The sequence below is a fragment of the Elephas maximus genome, chromosome 27 (genome assembly GCF_024166365.1).
Source record: "Elephas maximus indicus isolate mEleMax1 chromosome 27, mEleMax1 primary haplotype, whole genome shotgun sequence".
NCBI lineage: Eukaryota > Metazoa > Chordata > Mammalia > Proboscidea > Elephantidae > Elephas > Elephas maximus.
In genome coordinates, this window is record NC_064845.1 from 33992728 (window position 1) to 34017828 (window position 25101).

The following is a 25101-nucleotide window of genomic DNA, read 5'->3' on the forward strand; positions in this document are numbered from 1 at the left end:
AATAGTGCCAAGCGAGCAGAGGTTTATTAGCAAGCAGAGGGTCAGTAGTAAAAGTACACTTGACTAGGGAGTGTCAAGCGGGCTACTCGGATATAGAGAGACTCTGAGAGCCCCAATCATTTTCTTAGGGTTTTATACCCTTTTTGTCTCTTTATCTGTCTCTATTAACATTTAAAAGGCAGGACAAGACCCCCCTATGAAGACTATTTTCTTGGCTTAAGGTTTAATTACCAAGTTAGAGATCTTATCAAGTTAGGGACTTTATCAAATCAAAGACCCCTGTAAAGATCATTTCCTCAGCTTAAAGTTTAACTATGTAGGGACTGTCCTATTGAGGAATGTCACCACCCCCTGCCTCTTCCTCTTCCAGAGTGCAAGCTCTCCTCCTCCCCATTACAGTAATAAGTGTGAAGGAGAAAAATTAAAGCAGTGAATGGAAATATGTAGTGTTAAAGGGAGGTATTAGTATTTTAAATAGTGAGACAAGAAAAGGCCTCATGGAGAAGGTGACTTTTGAGTAAAGACCTGAAGGAAATGAGGGAGGGGGCCATGTAAATACCTCAGGGAAGAGCATTCCAGGCAGAGGTAACACCAAGGGCAAAGGCGCTGAGGTGAGAGTGTGCTGAGGGACTCAAAGGAGAGCAAGGAGGCCAGAGTGAACAAGGATGAGGATAGTGCTGCATGAGATCAGAATGGTAATATAGGAGTGTTTGGGGACAGACTTTAGAAGTCATAGAAGAACTCTGAGTGAGAGGCAAAGTTGATGGAAGGTCTTAAGCAAAGGAATTACATCTTCTGACCTGAGTTTTAAGAGGATCACTCTCACTGCTATGTAGTAAAAAAAAAAAAAAAAAATTTTTTTTTTTTTTTTTAGAGAGACTAGATTAAAGGTGGTGGGAGGTGAAGGAGGAAAACTAGTTAAAAGAGCACCCTAATAATCCTAGAAGATAGTGGCTTGGATTTAAATGGTGGGACCAGGGGAAGGGAGAAGTGGCCAAATGCACTATCTATGTTGAAGGTAGAGCCAAGGAGGTTTGCTGATGGGTCACAAATGGGATGTGAGAAAAGGAGGCATTCAGTATGACCTCAAGGTTTTTCCTGGAGCAGCAAGAAGGATAATGTAGCCATTGACTGGGATGGGTAGTTCTGGTGAAGGAACAAGGGTGGGGGTGGTTATTGTGTTTTGACACTTAAAATTTAAGACTCCCGTGAGACGTCTTAAGTGGAGAGACAGAGTAGGCAGCTGAATGTATGTTGAAGCTTCCTTAGCCAGTTATATTTTCACACTTCACCATTGGATATGGGGGTAGGAGGGCTTGGAGACTGCTGTCATAGTTCAGGGAGTTTACAATCCCCTGCTCCCCTTTCCCCCACATACAAGGGACTAGTAGCTCAGAGGTTCTCTCTCAAGTCACTCCTAAGAGGGTGCAGCCTTGGGTATGCACACAGTTTCCAGACCATCAGGAATGAGTGTGATTTTATTTTTAAAACCTGACTTGCTAGGAGTCACCTCTAGCTTATTGTTCAGCCAGTATTTGGCCAGAGGTTGTACTTAAGCCGTTTTGTTGATGCATCTGTGTGTGTCTTAGGGAATGTTTTCCACTCTGCTGCATGTCCTGCTCTAAATGTTCTTGAGTGGGTGCAGCCTAGCACTCATGCACAGATTTTAGGACCCCCAGGGATGAGTCTGCTCACAAGAGGGCTCTTCTTGGTGGCCCCCTTCCCTGGCTTTCTTTGTTAAATTTCTGGTTCATCTACAAGTTGGCTTTTTGCTTCTTATAGAGAAAAGACACCAGTCCTGGGACACTGCGGTTGGCTTAGCTTACAGTGCATTTTGAGGTAATTTGTAATAGAACATTGGTGTCAATATACATGGAATCCCTGAGTGTTGGAAATGGTTAATGCACTTGGCTGCTAACCGAAAGATTGGGGTTCCAGTCCACCCAGAGGCCCCTTGGAAGAAAGGCCTGACAATCTACTTCCAAAAAATCAGCCACTGAAAACTCTGTAGAGCACAGTTCTACTCTGATACACATAAGGTTGCCATGAGTTGAGCTGACAGGGCCACAAGTGGTTTGGTTTATCACAGGGCTCCCAGCCTTCTCTTAATTGCTGTCCACCAAGATGTCCAGTAAAATGAGCCCCCTTACTCAGAGCTCTCCTCTTTAACACCTGCGTCTCCCCTTGGGCAGAACCTCTTGCCACTGCACAGAAGTGGGGTGGGGACAGCAGAGAACACAGCTGGTCTTGAGATATCAATTCAGAAGTCATCAGCTTAGATTTTTTTAAAACCTTGAGATTGTATTGATGACCTAGGGAGGTCCTATAGCGATTAAAGTAATCCAAGAATTAACCCTGGGATCAGGAAAACACATAGAGCTGAGTTAAGGCATTTAGGGATGCATTTTTTTTTTTTTTAGAGGAGGAGTTTCTGCCTGAGACCAGGGCCAGGGAAAACTGGCTGTATCAGTCACAGGCCAGCTCCTTCTGAAGCCACGGGGGCAGTTTGATTTCAGTACCTTATCCTTATCCTGTACCCCTATTAATCAAAAACCAGACCCATTGCTGTCTAGTCCATTCCAACTCATAGCAACCCTATACAACAGAGTAGAACTGCCCCATAGGGTTTCTAAAGTCGTAGTCTTTATTTAAGCAGACTGCCACATCTTTCTCCTGTGGAATGGCTAGTGGGTTCAAAATGCTGACTTCTCAGTTAGCAGCTGTACCAGCAGGTCTTGTACCCCTATTACTTGATTATAAACCTACTTCTTCCATTCATTAAGTCTAGCATATGCTACAGTCTCAATTCAATTGGCCAAAATTGACTCTGTGGGTAGAAGATAGGAAAACCCCCTCCCATTCTGGCTATGTTTTCTGCCTTAAAGCAGAACCAGGGCAGACTGCTTTTACATTCATATTTGGTATAGAGAGAGGTAATGGGATATCAAGAAAAAAACAAAGAAAAACCTGGAACAGAAAGCCTGGCTTCCCATCCAGCATGGCCAGAAACCAGATGTATAACTCGGGCAAGCTGAATAACTTCAAGTGTCAGTTTCCTCACCTTTAAAACAGGATAGATATTGATTGCATCTACCTTGCAGTACTATTTTGTTCGGAGACTTAAGTAGTCTAAATGCAGTTGTATGTGGTAGGCGCTCAATAAATGCTGGCCATAGTGGGCAGGGAAAAGCAACTTAAATCTGCAAAATCACCCCTTAAATTTCCATTTTATTTGGTCCTTCTCTACCAAAATACCTTCCTATAGGCAGTAGGACTTCCTATAGTCATGCTCTGTTTTCTTAGCGTTTGTGCATAAGTACTGAATCAAGCAAAGTAGCCCTCACAGTGGATCAAGCAAAATCAGGGAGCTAGGAATGAACCATGGGTAATCCATGAGCACTGAACTTATCCCCTGGGTCATTAGAAACTAGCCACTCTCTGGCTATCAAAACCAGTAAAAAAAAAAAAAAAAAAATCCATATTTGGATTCAGGCATAAAGTTAGAATTCCAGGCTTGGAAGAAGCCTTAAAAATTAGTCCACCCCTGCCATCTGTTACTTAAATCTCCTTCATTTCAGTTACACAGTGTCTCATTCCTTCTTTGGATTTTTCTGATTTCATGGGGTCAAAATCTGTTTCATCTTGGCCTTTGCCTGTTAGTTCCTGAAAGCCTGTTTCTTGCTGTACGAATATAAAACACACTCAGCCCAGTTCCCAGAACAGCTGCCAGATCAGATAAAAAGTGTATAATGGGCTTGCAGAATTGCTGTTACAACCACAGTGAAGAGTCACTTGTATTTGTCACACATATTGCACATCTGAAAACACGACTTTTGTGATTTGTTTTCAGTCCATCTTTCTCTGAGCTGGGGCAGGAATGCCTCCACTTCAAGGTACCACAGAGCGATCCCAATAGCTGCTTCTACATGCAATGTCCTTCCTGTGCACCCTAGGCTTTCAGCAGAATGAATGGGATCTTGAACGGAAGGCAAATTATAAATTGGAATCTATGTTCTGGGACTCATGGTGACCCCAAGTGTGCAGAGTAGAACTGCGCTCCATAGCGTTTTCAAGGCTGTGAACTTTGTGGAAGGAGATCACCGGGCTCTTCTTCCAAGGCACCTCTGGGTGGGTTTGAACTGCCAGCATTTCTGTTAGTAGTCCAGTGCCTAACCATTTGTGTCGCCACTTGGGGTTGCCATGAGTTAGAATCAACTCGCTGGCAACTAACAACAACAACCTGACCGGGGATGGCTGGTGACATATCTAGTTTAATGCTGACTCCCCAAGGCCTAGCTCAGTGCTGGGAAAACCACGCGCTCTCATTAAATACTCTTCCAGTGAATGACTGAATGAATGTAGATGAGTACAAAGTCCTAATCAGAAGCATTTGCAAAGAATTCACTCAATAAATAAGACAAAGAAAAGAAACTTTGGGTTGCTATTGGAAGAAAAAGGGAAGTCTTCCAGGGGTCAAGGCTAGGCACTGAGATCATTGACGTTGTTACAAAAAAGCATATATTTTGGATTACATGCCCTGAATCAGGTGTTTGACAGGTTAGAAGATCCTAGAGAGCAAGAGGCCAGCACAGACAGGTTGTTTGTCGCTTCAAGGACAGAATGAACGTTAGAAACTTCGCACAGAGCCCATGATAGGCTCTCAAAGCACTCTTGTGTTGTTGACTTGATGCTTCCTTACAACCATGAGAGTGCCCAGCCCCATGCTTGTAAAATGTCAGCATACAAAAATGTTGGTCACTTGATGAACATTTTAATGATGCTGATGGCAATGACACTGTGATGGGAAATTTTACCACTTGGAGATTCAACCCCACTTATTAATAGTGCTTGTGAAGGACTTAGCAACATGAGTGCTTCACTGTATCAACAGGCTTAATGACAAATGAGTAAGAGCAATGCCACTGTGTATGCATTTAAAGACAAGGGAAACAGAAGTTTCGGACAGGGAAGGAGAAAAAGAAAGACATAGAAGACAAGAGAAAGATATCACCTCTCCTAATAAAGTCATATCTTTGACAGTCTTAGAATAATTGCCATAAAGAATCCTTGTGCCCAAATGGTGGGCAATGAATTGAAAATCCATTGAGATTAATTTTCTGGTTACCAAACCTTTTCATTTTTCAGAAACTCCTATGTTTACAAAGAAAGGAACAGAAATAAGAAGGGGGGAAATCAGCATTTTGGGGAACTTTGTGGTATGTGGAGTAGTTTGACTCTTCCGGGGTGGAAACGGAGCTGTTATCATTTGTAATTATCTAGAAGAGTTTTGTACTTAGCTCACCACAGGTTGGACGCCAGCTCCAGACAATCAGGATTCAAAAAAGACTATGTTGTTCCTAAACTCTGAGCAGTAACCCCACCATGCTTTCTCTCAAACCTTGCTTAAGTAGCTTCGACTTTTAAGTTACCAAATGTAATAATATTGTGTAAGTTCCTTGACTTCAACAGGAAGTGCTTTAGAAGCTAATAAAACAAAAAGTGGTACATATGGGAGTGTGTGCTCATCGTTGGGCATCAGTGGATAGAAAATCCATATACATAGTTATTGACTGCCAAATGGGCACCACTCCAGATTTTTCACTGGGCAAGGTCTGTGGTTCACGGCTAAACAAACCTGTGCGGTCTGACTTGAGTGTGGAGAAAAGGCAGAAGAACCTATTGCACATGTTGGAATCCACCTCTGGCTGAGAGGAAATCCAGTTATCTCTGCCACTCTGTCTTCTAGCTTCTGAGCTAGTGTTTCATGGTGTTAAGAATTTGTGGTAACCTGGGTTTGACCTCAGATACAAGCTTATCATTTTAGTGAGGAGGCGGTGGAGGGAACTCAGTCAAGTGAGAAATCAGTGAAAAATAGAGGCTGGGGCCCAAGGAAATTGAGCAAAATAGTGAACACATTCATAGGCTGATTGTTCGTTAAGTTCATAAATAGTTATAGAATAAGTGGTATGTTTTGGGCACTTTACCAAGCGTAGGGTATATAAGTCAGCTTGCCCTGCTTGCATTTTAATTTCTTTGCACCTAGAGAAAATTAGAGATGCCAATTTTCTTAACACTTTAATGCAAACTCTACAAAATGTGTTTAGTAGGATATTAATATATATATTAGTGAGCCCTGGTGGCACAATGGTTAAGTGCTTGGCTGCTAAACGTAAGGTCAGAGGATCGAACCCACCAGCCACTTCACAGTTTAAAAGACCTGGTGATCTGCTCCCATAAAGATTACAGCGTAGAAAATCCTACAAGCCCATTCTAGTCTATCCTATAGGGTTGCTGTGAGTCAGAATCAACTGCACAGCACACAGCAACAAAACAATATGATATGTTCCAGGATGGAGGAAAAAGAAGGTTCAATAATTCTGGAAAATATTGAATTAGAAGAAGTTAAGCACATTTATTTGTGGCCGAACTCCTCAAGAGTCTTTAATAATGTATTCTGTGTGATGACTTTCCAAGAAAGGGGTGTAGTGTGCAGGGCTTCCAAAAACTCATTCAACTATAGAAACCTTTATTTCCAGGAGTAGCTTGTAGAGCTAGGGTTCATGAAACATGCTTTAGGAAATGCTCTTTTAAGAATTAATCATCCCATTTAGAGAACATGCAGTGATGTCTGACCTGCACTGTTCTCTTAGCAGACCACACCAGTCTAGCTTGGTCCAAAGTCCTTTCCAACTGACTGATGTTTGCGTAGGAGGTGCCATTGCCTCAGATTGCCTTCCTCAGGCTCTGGGCCTGGCTAGTCCATTTCCTGATTGGCTTCCTGGCATAGCCTACTTCCATAATGATTTCCCCCTCAAGGGAATTTTTTTTCTAGATATTGTAGAGGGTCAGGCCTTATTGACAAAACCACAAAAAAGGCTGAATGTCTATATGTTTATGTGTCTGTTAAAACCTATTTTAGTCACTAAAGAAATTCTGGATTCTGTAAACATTCCATGTAATAAGCAATTTGGCACGGCCAGATGAGCACTGCACCAGGACCAGGGAACTAGCTGGATCCACGTCTCAACTGCCAGTGTTTCGCTACAGGAATATGAGAGTATCATTTTAACATCTCTGAGACTTAGTTTCCTCTTCTCAAAAATGAAGCACAGGAGTAAATGAAGCCAGAAACACGTATGATACTTGAGCCATGCCTACCCACCTATGACCAGGGCAGATATTGCTGAGTGATCGGACCATTCTTCCCACTAAATACAGACACAGCCTCAGGTTCTGTATTCATTTCCTAGGATTGGTTGTCATAACAAAGTACCACAAATTGGGTGGCTTAAAACAGCAGAAATTTATTCTCTCACATTTCTGGAAGCTAGAAGTCCACAATCAAGGTGTTGGGAAGGTTGGTTACTTCTAGAGGGCTCTGAGGAAGAGTCAGTTCCATGCCTCTCTCCTAGCTTCTAGTGGTTTCCCACAATCCCTGATATTCTTTGGCTTGCAGATACATCGCTCCAATCTCTGCCTCTGTCTTCACATGGCCATTTTCCCTCTGCTTCTCTCGGGGTCTTCACATGGCATTCTCCCTGTCTATCTCACTGTCTCAGTGCCTCTACTCTTCCTGTAAGCAAGGCCAATCTAGATTAGGGCTCACTCTAATGTTATCAGGAGGGACCAGTCCCTAAAGAAGAACATCATGCTTGGTAGAATAGAGCATCAGCAAAAAAGAGGAAGACCCTCAAAGAGATGGATTGACACAGTGGCTGCAATAATGGGCTCAAGCGTAACAATGATTTTGAGGATGGTGCAGGACCAGGTAGTATTTTGTTCTGTGGTACCTAGGGTCACCATGAGTCAGAACTGACTCAATGGCACATGACAACAACTACTCTAGTTAAGACCTCGTTTAACTTAACTTACCATATCTGCAAAGACCCTATTTTCAAATAAGGCCACATTACAGGTACCAGGAGTTAGAACTTGAACATTATCTTATTGGGGGACCCAATTCAACCCATAACAAGTACCTTCACAACACCATATTCCCACCAATCACTCAGAATTGAGAGGCAGGATGAAACCTGTTTGCCATTCCCAAACTTGATAAACTACAAGAATCCCACCAGTGTTAGCAATCTAAGATCTAAAATTACTGCTATCTACAATAAACATTTGATATTCTAGCCTTTTCATAGGGAGAACAAAGTGCCAGGAAGAGGTGAGTGCTGCCTGATTAACAATGAAGTGCTGTGGGAAAGAGAGGTGGCCAGAAGACTGATGTACTTCTCCATACCCAATGGTATTTGGAGAAGTTTCGCTGGGATTGTGTGAATAATTCACGATTTTGGCAACTGGAAATTGACTTATAAGCAGAATGGATATTGATTATTCTAAAGAGGTTGGAGGGGCTGGCGAGAATTGGAACCTGGGGAAACTGAACTTGTTGCTGAACCCAGGAAGGTGGGTCCTTGTCTGGTGTGCTCAGGCTTGCCAATGATCTGGACACTGGTCTTTGAGAAAGAGAGAGTAACTTTATTGCAATGCACAGAGCAAGGAGCCAGGACGAAGTTCCTCAGATCTGACTCCCCAAGCTGCGGGAAAGCAGGGCTTATATGTGATTTGGGCATACTGGGGAGAGAAAATTCTAGAAGGAAGACACTGCAGGACTCATGGCAGCCAGGAAACAGGAGGTGACATGATTCTTGTCAGATCCCTCACTTTGGAATGGGGCCTGAGTGATGATTTTCCTTCTGATTCATTCCACCTCTTGCTGCATCCTCTGGTGAGGTCAGTTGACGGTCACGGCTGGCCCTTCTGCACATGCAGGGTGGGCCAAATCTGGCTAAGACTAGTTTAAGGTAGTCTTTTCTGACTAACAGCAGGTTACAACCCCACTTTATGGAACATCCCCCATCACTTCATTCCTGTGCACAGACACCTCATACATGGCTTGGGGAAGTCACTCTTGTGAGGAGGTGTAATGGACTGAATTGGAGGTGTAATCCTCCAAAAATATGTATCAAATTGGCTAGGCTGTGATTCCAGTATTGTGTGGTTGTCCACCATTTTGTGATCTGATGTGATTCCCCTATGTGTTATAAATCCTAACCTCTATGATGTTAATGAAGCAGGATTAGGGGCAGTTATGTTAATGATGCGGGACTCAATCTACACCGTTAGGTTGTATCTTGAGTCAACCTCTTTTGAGATATAAAAAAGAGAAGCCAGTAGAGAGGAAAGAGACCGCATACCACCAAGAAAGAAGCGCCAGAAGCAGAGCACATCCTTTGGCCCCAGGTCCCTGTGCCGAGAAGCTGCTAGTCCAGAGGAAGATTGATGATAAGGACCTTCCCTCAGAACTAATGGAAAGAGACAGCCTTCCCCAGGAGCTGACACCCTGAATTCAAACTTCTAGCCTCCTAGGCTATGACAGAATAAACTTCTGTTTGTTGAAGCCATCCACTTGTGGTATTTCTGTTATAGAAGCACTAGATAACTAAGACAGGAGGGTTTAGGCAGGCCTCAGCTAATCCACCTTCACAACTGCTGGATGCTGAGCATACTGGACTTTGGATGCCTATGCAACATCCTGCAGATGAGTTTCTCTTCACTATTTTCAAACATTAATTAATCAGAAATCCAGGACTCTCCAGCCTTGAATGACCTTTCTGGAGGATTCCACAGCTATGACAGACGGACGAGATGGTAGGAACATCCTGCTAATAACTAACATCTAAGTGAAGTGCAAATGGCTTTACACTTGTGTGGAATTAGCCTCAAAGCTCCCGAATGAAGAGGATCTGACATTTGCTGCAACTTTGAGTGACCTGCAATCCAAACACGTTCCCACTCCTGATCCTGGCAAGCTCAGCCTGCTTTTAGCAGGAAGGCATGAATTTTGGAAGGCAGTTTCCAATTGTGTGAACTTTATGTGCTAGTTTACAGCTGTGTGGAGACGAGGACAGCTGATTTAGGAGCAAAAAACACCTTGCACCTTATAGATTTGTCTTCTTGGCCTGGAGATCCAGATTTCTCCTGAGCTATTCTAGAGGTATGCTAGTTCAGTGGAAGGAACTTGAAGAGCAAAATGTGACAGGAGGGGGAAGGGGAAGTTTGAAAACGGGAAAGGTCATGCTGGACACTTTGCAGCCACATTTAAAAGACTTTTCAGGGTCACTTTCCCCGCTGAGGGTGTTAAAGATTATTTATCTCTCAAGGATCATTTAGAGTATTGAGCGCTGGGAAGGCCGTCTTCTTGAAACCATAATGGCCAGACATCATTTGAATGGATTTCTCCTCTTCAAGAGAAATACCATGTGCCAGGCAAGAGTTTCAAGGAAAATCATAAGGAGCTCCGTCACTTAATAGCTGAGTGACCTTGTGCTAGTTGACCTCTTTGACCCTGAGTTTCCTTGTGTGTAAAATAGTGACTAATGATAATATATAGTTGTTGGGATAATTAAGTGGGATAACATATGTGAAGTGGCAGAAAAATGCCTGGTATGTACTAAACCAGTTGCCTTTGAATTGATTCCAACTCATGGCAAGCCCATGAGTGTCAGAGTAAAACTGTGCTCCATAGGTTTTCAATGGCTGATTTTTTGGAAGCAGATCTCCAAGACTTTCTTTTGAAGTGCCTCTGAATATTTGTTATGATGCATTATCTAGTTGTTGGGGAATAGGATCTTATGGCTAGTAGGAAGTTACCATGTGAATCACATATGGATTAGTAGTTTTCAAAGTCTTAAAAGACCATTTAATTAATTTATGATGAACCACCAGATTGGACACAATTTTACCTGCCCATGAGATTTAGAAGGCTCTTTAAGGTTTTGTAGTCTCAGGAATTTTTAAGAGCATCAGTGAACCAGTGAGAGTTCCATCAGAAACATTTTACCCCAGATTATTCAAATGAAGAGATTTTAATGAACAGACCACTTAGAGATGTGTGGGCAAGTTGAACAGAATCAGAAAGGGATGCTGGGGTACCCAGGGACTAGCAATAAGGGAAGCCATTATACCACCACTGGGCCTGAAGGGTGGCGGAGGTGGCAGTGTTACCGGAACCCAGTGAGAGCTGTAGCCTTCCAGGAAGAGCTGATAGGAGGTCGGCTGTAGGTGTCACACAGTCACTGCCAAAAGTGGAACATAAGGCAGGGTGGGAGCAAGAAAATATACCAACCTCTCTCTCTCCTGTCTTCTGATCTCCTACTGGTGCCTCCCATTGGCTGCAGGGGACAAACTGGCAAAGAAACCTGAGTGAAACAATCCATGGAGGTCAGTCTCCTGGGACACAGAGCAGAGCAGAGAGATCTGGTGATGCAAAAGAGAATAACTACCACATTCCCTAATTCTTATTTCACAAATAGGAATTGTGCCAGTTAATGGGGACTCTGTTGGATTAAAGATCCAAGTAAACCAACTTTTCCCATAATATGGTTATTTCATTCAATCCTCATGTCTTGCAGTGAGGTGAGCAGCCATCAAAAGGCAGCTTCCAAAGGAGCAAGAATGACTCTGACAAGTATCATTTCACAAGGTCTGATCCAGAGGTTGGGGTGTAGAAATGGGAATCTACAGACAGCCGTGGTTGGAGTATATCACATAATAGCTTCTAGCTCCTGATTTTCATCCACCTTGGAGCTAAGTCACAGCAATTGGCAATATATGTTACTGGTTCTTAAACTTAGCTGTGTACTGGAATCACTTGGGTAGATTTTTTTAAAATACTGATGCCTAGGTTCCATTCCTAGAGATTCTATTTTAATTAGCGTAGAAATCCCCAGGTGATTTCAATGTGCAGCAAAGTTTAAGAGCCATTGATATTATATATAAATATGTATATATATGCAGATATGTGTGTTATATATATGTATGTATGTTTGTATTCATACGCAACACACATCATATGCAGGATTTAACTAATTCCAGGGAGACAGAAGTAACACGGGCTAGAATACTGTATATTGTCCAATACAGTAGCCACTAGCCACATGTGGTTATTTAAATTTAAATTTTAAATAATTCAAAATAACTCAATTTAAATGAAATTTAAAATACTGTCCCTCAGTCACACTAGCCACATTTCAAGTGTTCGAAGTCACATGTGGCTAGTGGCTACCATTTTGGACACTGTAGCTATAAAATATTTACGTCATCATGGAAAGTTCTATTGTATAGCAGTGGGACAGTGACAGGATGCCCGGCTTAAGTGAACTAGGGTTCAGGGCAATGAGACACGGAGTAGAAATCAGGAAACCAAACCACACAAACTGGGCACTTGTTTTGAGGAAAAGGAACACCTCTGAAGGACACAGAGGTGTTCAGCACAGGAAGACTTATTTGAGATCCCAGCCAATATGCCAGCCCAGTCAAGATTGGCTCAGGCTTGTGCAGGATAGAACCAGCACCCTACAGGGGCTGGGGAGGATAGGAAGGAAGAGGAAGACCTGGAGCCCATCATTGTAGCAATTGTACCTAAAGGGTGATGCTCATTTCGATTGTGCTATACTCCTGGGTAAGGTGATGTGATTCTGCTGTTTGCTATAAGCAGCCCAGCCTGGGGCTATGTCTAGTGTTGAAAGGAATATCTGGCTCTGCTTTCTCCAGCAGGTTCATTCCCAGGGTCCGTAAACAGATCAAGTGACATGAGAGGCTCTATTACTTGAAAGCCAGGCTAAGTGCATAGCAGGATGAAAGGAGACTTCAGTAGATGAATAATGAGGGAAAGATACTTGTAATCTTGGATTGCTTAGTCATTTTGAAGGTTTTAGCCCTTGACTGGTTAACAGTGCCTTTTCTGAGATAAATGCAAGGTTTGATGTTTCTTGAGAGAAGTAGGATGCTATGGTAGAAAGAGCATGTACTTTGGGAGTCAGGCAGACTGTGTTTGAGTCCTACCTCTACCACTGCTTTTCTGATGCACCGTTTTATCATCTGCAAAATGGGAATAATATATTTAATAGGATCATTGGTTGTAAAATGAATCACTATTTTATGAATCATCATGAATGAAAAAAATGCTTTCTATTAAACAATGATATATCATCAATTATAACATAGATCTCAATTTGAAAGATGTAAACCTGTAAAATTTAAAGTTAAAGAAGGTAAGGACTGAAGGAGATAAAATATCTTCTACAGGGCCCAGCACTAAGCAGGTATGCTATAAAAGTGCATCATTTTCTCTCACCCCTTCCTTTGCCTGAGCAGTAAAGCTACAATCATTGTTAATAACTGGACAGTAACCCAATTTGCTATCCATTTCAAGAAGTTAAATAATTCACTAGACATGGGCCAGAATGATTACCTAAGGAGGTGGCTTCTGTAAAGTGCCCATGTGTTGGTCACCCAGTGCAGCTATAACAGAAATACCACAAGTGGATGGCTTTAACAAAGAGAAGTTTATTTTCTCACAGTGTTACCTCCAGGGGAAGGCTTTCTTTCTCTGTCAGCCTTCTCATCAATCTTCCCCTAGACTAGGAGCTTCTCTGCACAGGGACCTCGGGTCCAAAGTGCACGCTCCACTCCAGGCACTGCTTTCTTGGTGGTATGAGGTCCCCCTGTCTCTCTGCTCACTTCTCTGTTTTATGTTTCAAAAGATTGCCTCAAGAAACAATCCAGTCTTGTAGGTTGAGTCCTGCCTCACTAACACAACTGCCGCCCATTCTCCGTTATTAGCATCACAGAGGCAGGATCTACAACGTATAGGAAAATCACACAATACTGCACATCATGGCTCAGCCCAATTAATACATACATTTTTGGGAGGACATAATTCAATCCATGACAGTCAAAAATTTTGATTACCTCAAATATGGGGTGTCTTCTGGCATTTCTCCCTGGAGGATCCAAATATTTATTTCTAGGTTCACTCAAATCCATTCACATGATTGATTCTGAGAGCCAGAGAACACTTGGCAAAGTTTCCCAATTTGTCTAGCTGGGATTGAAGACGGACTGGATTAATAGGGGACATTATTAGCTTTCATTGAGCAAGACTAGCCTCCACAGTGTAGGGTATTTAGCATCCAGTGACGTTACCCTGTCCGAGTGACAACCCCAAATGCCACTGCACATTCCCAAATGCCCCCTGGGACAGTAAGTACTGCCCTACAGAGAGAGAGAGAGAACCACTAAGCTAGACGAATATGTCAAAGTCAGCTTCAGCCCAAGTTGTGTGTGCGAACTTAAGGAGAAACAAAGGCTGCCAAAGACTGAGACATATTTGCAGTTTTAGGAAAGGGTGAGCAGGAATGCCCAGTCTACATGGCAGGCCAGCCAGGCAGCCAGAAAATGTGTGACCTTAGTATGTGGACATATGATAAAAATGGCACTAGTAAACTTGCGTTAAGGTCCCTAGGTGGCGCAGACAGTTTGCACTGGACTGCTAACGTAAGGTTGGCAGTTTCAACCCACCCAGCAGCTCCTTAGAAGAAAGGCTTGGCAAACTGCTTGCATAAAGATTACAGCCAAGAAAACCCTATGGAGCAGTTCTACTCTTGTAACACATGGAGTCACCATGAGTCGGAAATGACTACAGCAACTCACAACAACAAACTTGGGTTTCCACATGTGTCTCTTTACATAACCAGCAGAATGTTAAGCAGTTTTAGTCCCATCAAAGTGGAAAATCCACTTATATTGAAAATAAAAACCTATCTCACTAGCACCAATCTATCTCTCACTCTGTTGAGTGACTTTCAGATCCACAACTTGTTTGTTGCAGCTACAGAACAAGCCACCAACCCTGAAACCAGTCATTTAAAATCAGCAGCCACAAGCCTGAATTTGAATGATGTTTCTGGTGGCTGGTGATTATCTAAACTTTATGTGGCTTAGTATGTCCCCAGAAAGTTTTACGATTTGAAGGATTGCCTTTAATAAATCCTTTATTTTTTCACATAAGAAAATTACTCATTTTTTATTCAGAGAAATTTATTTCTCTCCACACTCACTAAATAAATATTGAGCAAACATTTCAAGAATATTGTCTTGAAGGAATAGCTAACTGTAAGCCTGGCCCGGAGGCACTCGTGCCTCTCTCTGCCTCGTGATGTCATTCTTCCCCAGGCCAACCTCCCACAAAGCACCTGTTGACCTAGAACTAAAAACTTGTACTTCTCCAGGTTACCTTGGACCATTGAGTCACTGGCATCAATTTTTTGTTTTGCTTTATTTTTGGTGAAAATATACACAGCAAAGCCCACTCCTGTTCCACAGTTTCTAGACGTAATGATCAGTGACGTTGGTTACATTCTCCACACTGTGCTGATATTTTCATTATTTCTGTTCTCCTTGTTTGGCTCCCATTAGCTTAAACTTTCTTACTCCCAACCTTCTCATCTATGCTTTAAAATAGTTATTGGACATTTCGTCTTATATAGATAATTGTTTTTAAAAGAACTCAATACTCAAGGGTGACAGTCTTTATTCTTTGGGCTAAAATATTACTTGGTTTAAAGGTGACTTCATTGGATAATTCCAATTCAAGGTTTGCAGAGTAGCTCAGGGCCGTAGTCTCGAGGACTCCTCCAGGCTCATTAGGTCCAGTAAGTCTGGAATCTTTATGAATTTGAAATTCTGGTCCACATTTTTCTCCCTTTCATCAGAATCCATCTTTTGTGTCCCTGATCAGAGCTTTCGGTGGTGGTAGCTGGACACTATCTAGTTCTTCTGGTCTCAGGATAGAGGAGGCAGTGGTACATAGAGACAATTAGTCCTGCAGTCTAGTTTCTTCTCTGATTCTTGAGTTTCCTTCTTTGTTCCAGACTAATAGAGACCAATAGTTGTATCCTAGGTGGCCACTTGTAAGCTTTTAAGACCCCAGACACTACTCACCATACTGGGAGGTAGAGCATAAATTTTAAGAGCTATTTTATGGTTTGGCATAAATTTTAACTCCTGCCATCAGCTCCTCCTTGCCAATAGCATCACGTTATTTAGTAGTAGCTTCCTGGCAACTTTGCCTCTGGACTTTCCAGCATTGGGGTGCCATTGTGAGAATCGTCTTGAACCATTTGTTGATGTCACATTGACCTTGTCTCCCACACAGTCCAATTTCTATGAGCAGGTTCATGGCCCCTATTGTATTCCTAGTGGGCCAAGCAGATATCCAGTGACACAAGTGCAGCCTCATTCATTGACTTTCCCTATCAGTTTCATATTGTATATGTCTGTTTCCCAAGTTAAGCATTATTTTGAACAACAGAATTTAGATTAAAAAAAGCTCCAAATTTGCATAACAATATAGCATAGGAGGAGTCCTGGTGGTACAGTGGTTAAGCAACCAGCTGCTAACCAAAAGGTTGGTGGTTCAAACCCACCAGCTGCTCCATGGGAGAAAGATGTGGCAGTCAGCTTCCATAAAGATTACAGCCTGGGAAGCCCTATGAGGCAGTTCTACTGTTTTATAGAGTTGTTATGAGTAGGAATTGACTTGATGGCAATGGGTTTGGATTTTCGTTTGTTTTTTCATATAGCATAGATGTTAAACACATAGACTCTGGAGCTATATACTACACGGGTTCAAATTCCACCTTTGTCACTTGCAAGCTGGGTGAAATTGGGAAATTTGTGAGGTCTCTACCTCAGTTTCCCAGTTGGTAAGAGGGGATAATAATACCTACCTCAAAGTGTTATCATAAGAATAAAAAGGCAAGATCCTGTCAAAGGATTTAAACACTCTTCATCAAAGAAGATAAACAGATGTCAAGTAAGTATATGAAAAGGTGCCCCAAATCGTTAGTCATTAAAACCATCGGTCGCTTCTGACTTATAGCAACCCTTCAGGACACTGTAGAACTGCCCCATATGGTTCCCAAGGAGTGGCTGGTAGATTCAAACTGCTGACCTCTTGGGTAGCAGCTGTAGCTCTTAACCACTGAGCCATTAGTCATTAGGAAAATGCAAATTAAAACCACAATGAGATACCACTGCACACCTACTAGAATGTAAAAGATTAAATATACATCTGTCATATGACCTAGCCATTTCTCTCCAAGGTATTTACCCAAGAAAAGCGGAAATATATGTCCATTCAGAGGCGTGTACATGATGTTCACAGCTGCTTGTAACAGCCAAAAACCTGGAAACAATCCAAATGTCATCAATAGAATACCACTCAGCAATAAGAGGAGTGAACCACTGATGTGTACAACAACATGGATCAATTTCAAATTAAGCCGAATGAAAGAAGCAAGACAAAAACGAACTGTATATCATTTATACAAAATTCTAAAGGACACAAACTCATCTATGATGACATAAAGCAGATCAGTAGTTGCTTGAAAATGGGATAAGGGAGCAGCAAGAAGGAGGAATTTTAAAGGAACATGAGGAAGCTTTTGGGGGCAATGAATATGTTCAACATCTTGATTGTGGTGATATTTTCACAAGTGCAGACGTATGTCAAAATGTGTCAAATTGTGCATTTAAAATAAGCATACCTTATTATGGTTCAGTAAAACTGTTTATGAAAAGTGAGAGCCTGGCATGGCATGGCAGGTCTTCAGAGTTGTGATTACAAATTTTATTGGTATGCAGAAAAATATTTTAGATGAAATTTTTAAAAGCATGTCTCATCAACACCAATATTCAATGGTTCCTTCTGTCACTGTCATACCATAACCTAGCTGTGTTTTCCCTTTCCTTCTAGTGATACTCATGAGTAAATACAAATTAGGGAACACAGCCCAGACTTTGAGGTGAGAGGACATGAGTTCAGTGCCCACTCAGACATCCAGTAGCTTGTGCTGATCTTTGTCCCTGAACTTTCTCATACGTAAAATGGTATGATGCTATATCCCATGATTGCTTTAAGAATCAAAGGGATAAAATGGATGTAAGCCTGTTCTGTCAACTATAAACAGCGTGAATGTATCATTCATTACTACTAGGGAGGAGAGGAGATTAGTGTCCACATTTTGCAGACTGGGTAAATGAGGGCCTGCAAGATTAAAATAAACATTGACACATTTCACAGGAGAGCAAGGGCGAGGCCCCACATCTCTTCATTTCCCTTAGACCCTGATTTACATTAGAATTGCCTGGGACACTCTGAAAAGGTGTATCAATATTGAAAGGTTCCTGGGTCCTGCTCCATACTTACTGAATCAGTATCACATGGGGTAGGGAACAAGAATCTGAGTTTTAAAAAAGTTCCCAACCCTGTTGATTCTGATGCAGCTAGGTAGCACCAGTCAGTGGATGCTGGATGTTTTGGAAACAACCACCTTGACCTTGATGCCTCTCAATGAGAAAATGAGCTGTCAGGCTGTGTTGCTCAGGTTAAACCTGACTTAAGCCTCCAGAAAGGGTAATTCATCTCCCAGAATGCCTGGGAATACAGAATGTTTTGAAACATCCTTCAAATACGCGTTTAGTATTGCAAACACTTCCTCTATCATCATTTCCCTTCTTTTCCTGAGCACCTCTAGGAATTCTTACTCGCCCTGAGATTACTTTTGGAAATTATCTCTCTTGGTATTGTGAATGTTTATTATTTGGTTTCTGTCCAATTTATCATTTCCTCGAAAAAAAAAAAAAAAAAGCTGTTCAGTGTTGTACCCTGGAAATTCACCTTGAATAGCATGTCTAAGATGTGTGGCTTGACGACAGCATGAACTTTATATCTATGTGAGGTGCTTCTTTGGAAATCAAGAACTATTTGTACCAGCCACCCATCTGTTAAGTTGTTGTACTGTGTGATGATAGAAGCTGTGCCACTGGCTTTTCAAATACCAGCAGGTTCATCCATATTGGACAGGTTTCAGCAGAGCTTTCAAGCTAAGACAGGCTAAGAAGAAATGTCTGGTGATCTCCTTCTGAACATTAATCAATAAAAACCTTATGGATCACAACAAAATATTGTCAATATAATGCTGTAAAATGAGCCTTACCAATTTGGAAAAAAAAAAAAAATTTGGAAGGCACTCAAAATATGAGTAATCGAAATACAGAATGTCAACAATAGACTCAAACATACCACAATCATGAAGATGGCATAAGGCTGGGCAACATTTCCTTCTTTTATATGTAAGGTAGCCGTGAGTCAGAGTCCACACAGTGGCAGCTACCAACAACAAAACAGAAAAACAAAGAATGGCCTTTCCATCTCCTACCTCTTATAATCTATACTCACACGGGACTCTGTTATTCTATCGACAAGAAGAGAAGAAGAGAAAGTACCTTTTGTGTCTCAACTGAGAATGTCAAACCCACCTATAAGTTACTTCTTGGGGATTATTTTGAAATCTTCTACCAAACTCAAACCCAGTGTTGTCGAGTCAATTCTGACTCATAGCAACCCTATAGGACAGAGTAGAACTGCCCCGTAGAGTTTCCAAGGAGTGCCTGGTGGATTCGAACTGCTGACCCTTTGGTTAGCAGCCGTAGTACTTAACCACTATGCCACCGGGGTTTCCTTCAAAACGCACTATATGCATATAATTAACTCCCTTATCGTATACTTATTATTCCATGAATTTGGACCACATGATGCAAACTCAAATGCCTCTAGGGGCCAAGTGAGGAAATTCAGCGAGGAGAGAAGGATCTAGAAGGGACCATGTGAACGAGGGAATGAATGTCCTGTTTGAATCGGGCAACCCCCAGTTATCACCACATAGGAATGTGGCCAAGGATGCCAGATGTTCTGATCATTTTCCAAGAATGGAGCAATAGAAATATTCCTTTTTTGTGTTGGCAAATTAAGGGAAAAACACTTTGAGTGGGCAAATAAAACACCACCAAGTTAGCCTGAGTCCGAAGACTACTAGTTTGTTACTTCTGACTTATACTATTATTCAAAACCATGTTCTCTGAACAACTGAAAAAACAGAAACAAAAACCGGTGTAGGAAATTCTTTTTCCTACACCATTAGTCAATGGTATAATCAGTCCTGTTCCCAGAACTAACATTATATAAGAATGTAAAATTCAGCTCAAATAGAAGCTGGGTGTTCATGGAAAACCAGAATAGTCAAACAACCGTTCGTCTAAATAGTAAATTGTTTTAAAATGCTAATCAGCAGTGGGTTGGGGTTTGGTTTTTCTATTTGTTGGACAGAGACATGATCAGAACCTGTTCTCCACTAACTGCTCTGACAGGGATCCCAATAGAGGGTCCTGGACAGAGCTGGAAAAAAATGTAGAAAAAAATTCAAACTCACAAAAAAAAAAGACCAGGCTTACTAGTCTGACAGAGACTGGAAAAACCCTGAGAGTATGACCCCTGGACACCCTTTTAACTCAGTACTGAAGTCACTCCTGAGGCTCACCCTTCAAAGATTAGACAGAACCATAAAACAAACAATAATACATATAGCTCAACCATGTAAAAAAAAAATAAAATTTTTATTTTATTTATTTATTTTTTTACATGAGGCTAAATGGGCACACCAGCCCGGGGCATGGATGAGAAGGCAGGAGGGGAAAGGAAAGCTGGAGGAATAGAAATGGGGAATTTAAGGTCAAGAAGTGTCTAGGGGTTGGCAACCAATGTCACAAAAAAATATGTGTATTGTTTAATGAGAAACTAATTTGCTCTCTAAACCCTCATCTAAAGCACAATAAAAATAAATAATAAGATCCAAAAGCAAAAAAAAAAAAAAGAACCATATTCTCATTTTCCTTGCAACTTGGATTGTCTATGCTACCAAGAATGGCAGAGAGGTGTTCCTTAAGGACAGCCCTCTCTCCCAGAGTCCTAAGTAGTAGATGCCAGTGAAGCGGCACGAAATTCAAGAGTGTCAGGAGAGGCTGGAGCAAGTATCACATTTTATTTGCTGGAGAACACAGGACATGCACGATATGGTCAAAGACTGCCTTCCCTTCATTTTACTGAGAGACTGTTTCCTTTGCTAATATGAAAGTGAGGGAAATGGTTTTCATAGTCTGTGCCAATGAATGATGCTTGAAAAGTTGTCAACAAATTATGTTCCTATTTGAAAGCCAACAGTATATAATAGGCTCCATTGATTTATAAAATATGAAGGATGGGTATCTCCAGTTGAGAGGTGCTGTGGGAGCTCGAGTGATCCCTAGCATGGTCCCTTAAGGCTTCCTAGAATATAAATGGTTTTATGTATTTTTACTTGTGACAAACATAGAAGAAAAGATCTTTAATGGCAAAGATTCCAGCAGGAAAACAGATGCATACCTAGAGAGTTTCACCTAAAGGGTTAAATTCTTTACAAAGGGACTCTTTATAGGGGTGTGGGCAGGGTTAAGGGAGACAACAAAGGATGGCAAGGCATAGGGGGTAACAATGGCAGGAAGCGACCGCCCCTCTGTCTGAAGGGTGGAGGGAGAATATGTTACCAGATCCCAGCAAGAGTTCCCTCTGTGAAAGGGAGTCTGCTGGTAGAAGCTGTGTATGTGAGGCATGCAGCCACTGCTGGCACCCACCTCTCTGTTCCCCTCTCCAATCTCCTGCCAAGCCCTCCCTTTGGCTAAATCCAAGCAGAACCCAGAAAGCAAGGGAGCCCAAGAAACACAATCCACAGAGGTCATCCTCCTGGAGCACAGAGATGGGCAGAAAGTGGCAAATTTGGATCATAGTGGGATAAATATTACAGAAGGCAAGGGGCATCCTATGAATTCATGGAATGGTAGAGCAGAAAGGGACTTCTCATTCTCTAATCCTCTAATCCTCATCTTGTTGATGAGACAACTGAAGCCCAGGGAATTGAAACAAGTGGGTAAACATTATACACTTAATCAAGGGTAGAGTTGAGACCAAAGGTAGTTACCTTCCTAACCATTCTGATAGTTTTCCACTTCAGTATTCTGGGACTCATGAGATAGAGTGGGGTTGGCTAAAATGGATACCCACCCTGCCATTACTGTGCCTATCGGACATCACTAATCAATTACAGATTCCTTTCCTCCTGAGCTCAGACTTGCCCTAAGAGTCTTTCTCAACCCAAGGCTCCAGGCAGCCACTGATAACTGATGTACTTGCTGCCCAGGTAGCTAATAATAATATAAATATAAGGTGCTCTAAATCTTCAAACACAATGCTTCATTTTTTTATGTTGAACAAGATTTTCCTCCCTGAAACTTGGCTCATTCTCTAAGGTGCTTCCTTGTAGAGTTTCTAACTGCTTGCCCTGGTGAACCTGGACTTGATAGATAGCATTTAAAGTTTTCAAGAAAGGGAAGCACCATGAGATTAATTTGCTTGAAGGGCAATAATAAAAGCCCTAAACCCTGATGGGTTTTCTCTTTCTCTCTTTCTGCAGGTTGACAGGACAGAGGTGATTCGCACCTGCATAAACCCAGTGTACTCAAAACTGTTTACTGTGGACTTTTACTTTGAAGAGGTGCAGCGTCTGCGGTTTGAAGTCCACGACATCAGCAGCAACCACAATGGGCTGAAGGAGGCTGACTTCCTAGGTGGCATGGAGTGTACACTTGGCCAGGTGGGTCACCTGACACCCCTTTCTCCCACCCTTCCTTGGGCCTTTCTCCCTCCCTTTTCATCCCCCTCCCTTATTCAATTCTTGCTTTCTTTCTCCTGTTGATGTTATTTTTCTCCCAATTTATATAAACCTCGGACTCCACAAAACCTGGGCCCATCCCCTGCAAAAATAAAGGATCTGTTTTAGGGACTCGCGAGAAAAAGACTACCTGGCAAAGAGATGGCAAGTTTGCATGTTTGTTTTTACTTTGCCTGTGCCACTTAACACTAAAAGGAATTTCTCGTATGTAGGCACCAAGTGACAAAATAGACAAAATCCTCAATACTCTTTTTCAGCAAATATGATGAGCGATTTCATAGCATATTTCGTTGTTCCTTTAATGAAAGCAAAGTACTAATGTAGAAATACAACTGGGGCAGCGGGGGTTGGGGGCAGTCAGAGAGAGAACCTGGAATATCCTTTACAAATGTAATGTCTCCTATGGCTTTCAAAAAGAGTTAATGGCAAATAGTTTAAGAGCCTTGCTTGGCACAGTGTTCAATAAGTAGATATTGAATTAATTAATTAATTGTGGACTTGGGGTAGAACCTGTATTTTATAAATAAAATAAGATGATTAAAATGGCATCATTATAGATATAAATGAACCATACCAAGATTCTCCCTCCAAAAATTGGCATCTCTTCTATGTATAAAAGTTATATTTTGTCCCAAGAAGTAAATCTAGGTCTATGTAGGAAGCCTGTTGGTAAAAGAGCTTTTTCATTCAAAGCTTTGATGATTTTGTCTATGAAAATGGTCTTCAAACGTATATCTTTAGTCTCCCACAATGCTTATCTTTCCAACAGTCAGTAAGTCATTCCGATAGTAAGTTTTTGACCCTGTACTTGTGCCAGACATTGTGCTAGATGCCCTCAAGGAAGGGAAAAGAAGGCACTGTCTTAGTTATCTAGTGCTGCTATAACAGAAATTTATTTTCTCAGAGTTTAGGAGGCTAGAAGTCCGAATTCAGGGTGCCAGCTCTAGGAGAAGGCTTTCTTTCTCTGTTAGCTCTGGAGAATGGTTCTTGTCTCTTTTAAGCTTCTACTCCTGGGTGATTTTCATGTGCCTTGGGATCTCTCTTCCCCCATCTCTGCTTTCTGGCTTGCTTGTTTTAATCTCTTTTATATCTAAAAAGAGATTAACTCAAGAACACCCTACACTAATCCTGCCTCATTAACATAACAAAGATAACCAATTTCCAATTGAGATTATAACCACAGACATAAAGGTTAAAAATTACAACACATATTTTGGGGGAACACAATTCAATCTATAACATTCTACCCTGTCCCCCCAACTCCTGTCCTTTCCGCATGCAAAACACATTCGCCCCATCACATCATTGCAAAAGTCTTAAATCAACTCCAAGTCCAAAATCTCATCTTCTGAAGCATCTAAATCGAATGTAGGTAAGCCTTTAGGTGTATTACACCCTGGGGCAAAATTCTTCTTCATCCGTGAACCTGTAAAATCTGGAATACAAATTATCTGCTTCCAAAGTACAATGGTAGAACAGGTACAAGGTAAACATTTCTGCTACAACTGGGAGAAATCGGAGGAAAAGAAGGAATAACAGGCACGGAGCAAGCCCAAAACCCAGCAGAGCAAACTACATTAGCTCTCAAGGCTTGAAGATAATCCTTTGTTCTCTGAGACTCTCTGGGCAATGGCCCCACCCTCCAGGCTCTGGGTGTTGGGACACCCTCTGGATTCTGGGTGGAGGCCTCTCAACTCTGGGCTTCTGCTCTGCTTTCTAGGCCCACTGCGACAGCAACACTGTTCCCTTGGCTTTTGGCAACCCCATTCTCCTAGTTCGACTGAGTGGTGACCCCACCCCCTCAGCCCTGACAGGCCCCATTCTTCTGCCCCTTAGGCATGGCAGCCTGCCTCCTCAGCTTCGGGCAGCAGCCCCATCCTCTTGGCCAAACTGAATGGCATCCCCATGTTCCAGAACCGAGTTGGTGAAGATCTGACTCTTTGAAACCTAGGGGACTGTGGCTGTACCCTTTGGCACCCCAGAGACCGTGGCCCCACACTTTGAGACCCCAGAGGCCATGGCCCCACCCTTTGAGACCAAGGCAGCCTTGCTTCCTGTGCTTCTTCCAACAGTTCTGCTGATCTCGGAGCTGCTCCAGTGATGGTTCTTTTCTTGGAGGACAACAGATGTAGCTCCTTTGGCCTGTTTCCTTCCTGTAGAATTCCAAGAGACAGAAAGCATTCTCTCCTTTCATTCTTCCTCTGTCCCCTTCAGCCTAAGCTGATGGGTTTTCTCCTGTGGTTGTTGGTTAGATCCATCAGTCACGTTTTACGAAAGATTATGTAGCCACATCCTTGGTGAAAATTCTAGAACATGTGTCCTTAGTTTGTACAACAGAATTTTCCAAATCTTTAAATTTTGTTTTCATTTTGCACAGTTCATTTTTAAGTCCATCTCTTTCCTAACACATTTTACTATAAGGGGCAAGGAAACACCACTTGGCCCCTTCAAGAGTTTGCTTAGAAATCTCCTCAGCCAGATATCCGTCACTTAAAAGTTCTACTTTCCACCAGACATTTGAACATAATTCAGACAAGTTCTTTGCCATGACATAGAAAGCATCTCCCTTCTTCCACTGTTCAATCACGTGTTCCTCATTTTGTTTACAGCCTCACCAGAAGCACAGTTGACGTCCGCATTTCTAGCA

At 42.1% G+C, this 25101-nt stretch overlaps 1 protein-coding gene across 1 annotated transcript in view; it reads left to right on the forward strand.

The window, feature by feature from the left end:
- The window catches only part of CPNE4 (copine 4), a 621882-nt gene that overhangs the window by 366150 nt on the left and 230631 nt on the right, over nucleotides 1–25101 (forward strand). The window contains exon 3 of the mRNA XM_049870893.1: nucleotides 22197–22376. Within this exon, the coding sequence (XP_049726850.1) occupies nucleotides 22197–22376 (180 nt within the window). The remainder of the gene's footprint in view (nucleotides 1–22196; nucleotides 22377–25101) is intronic.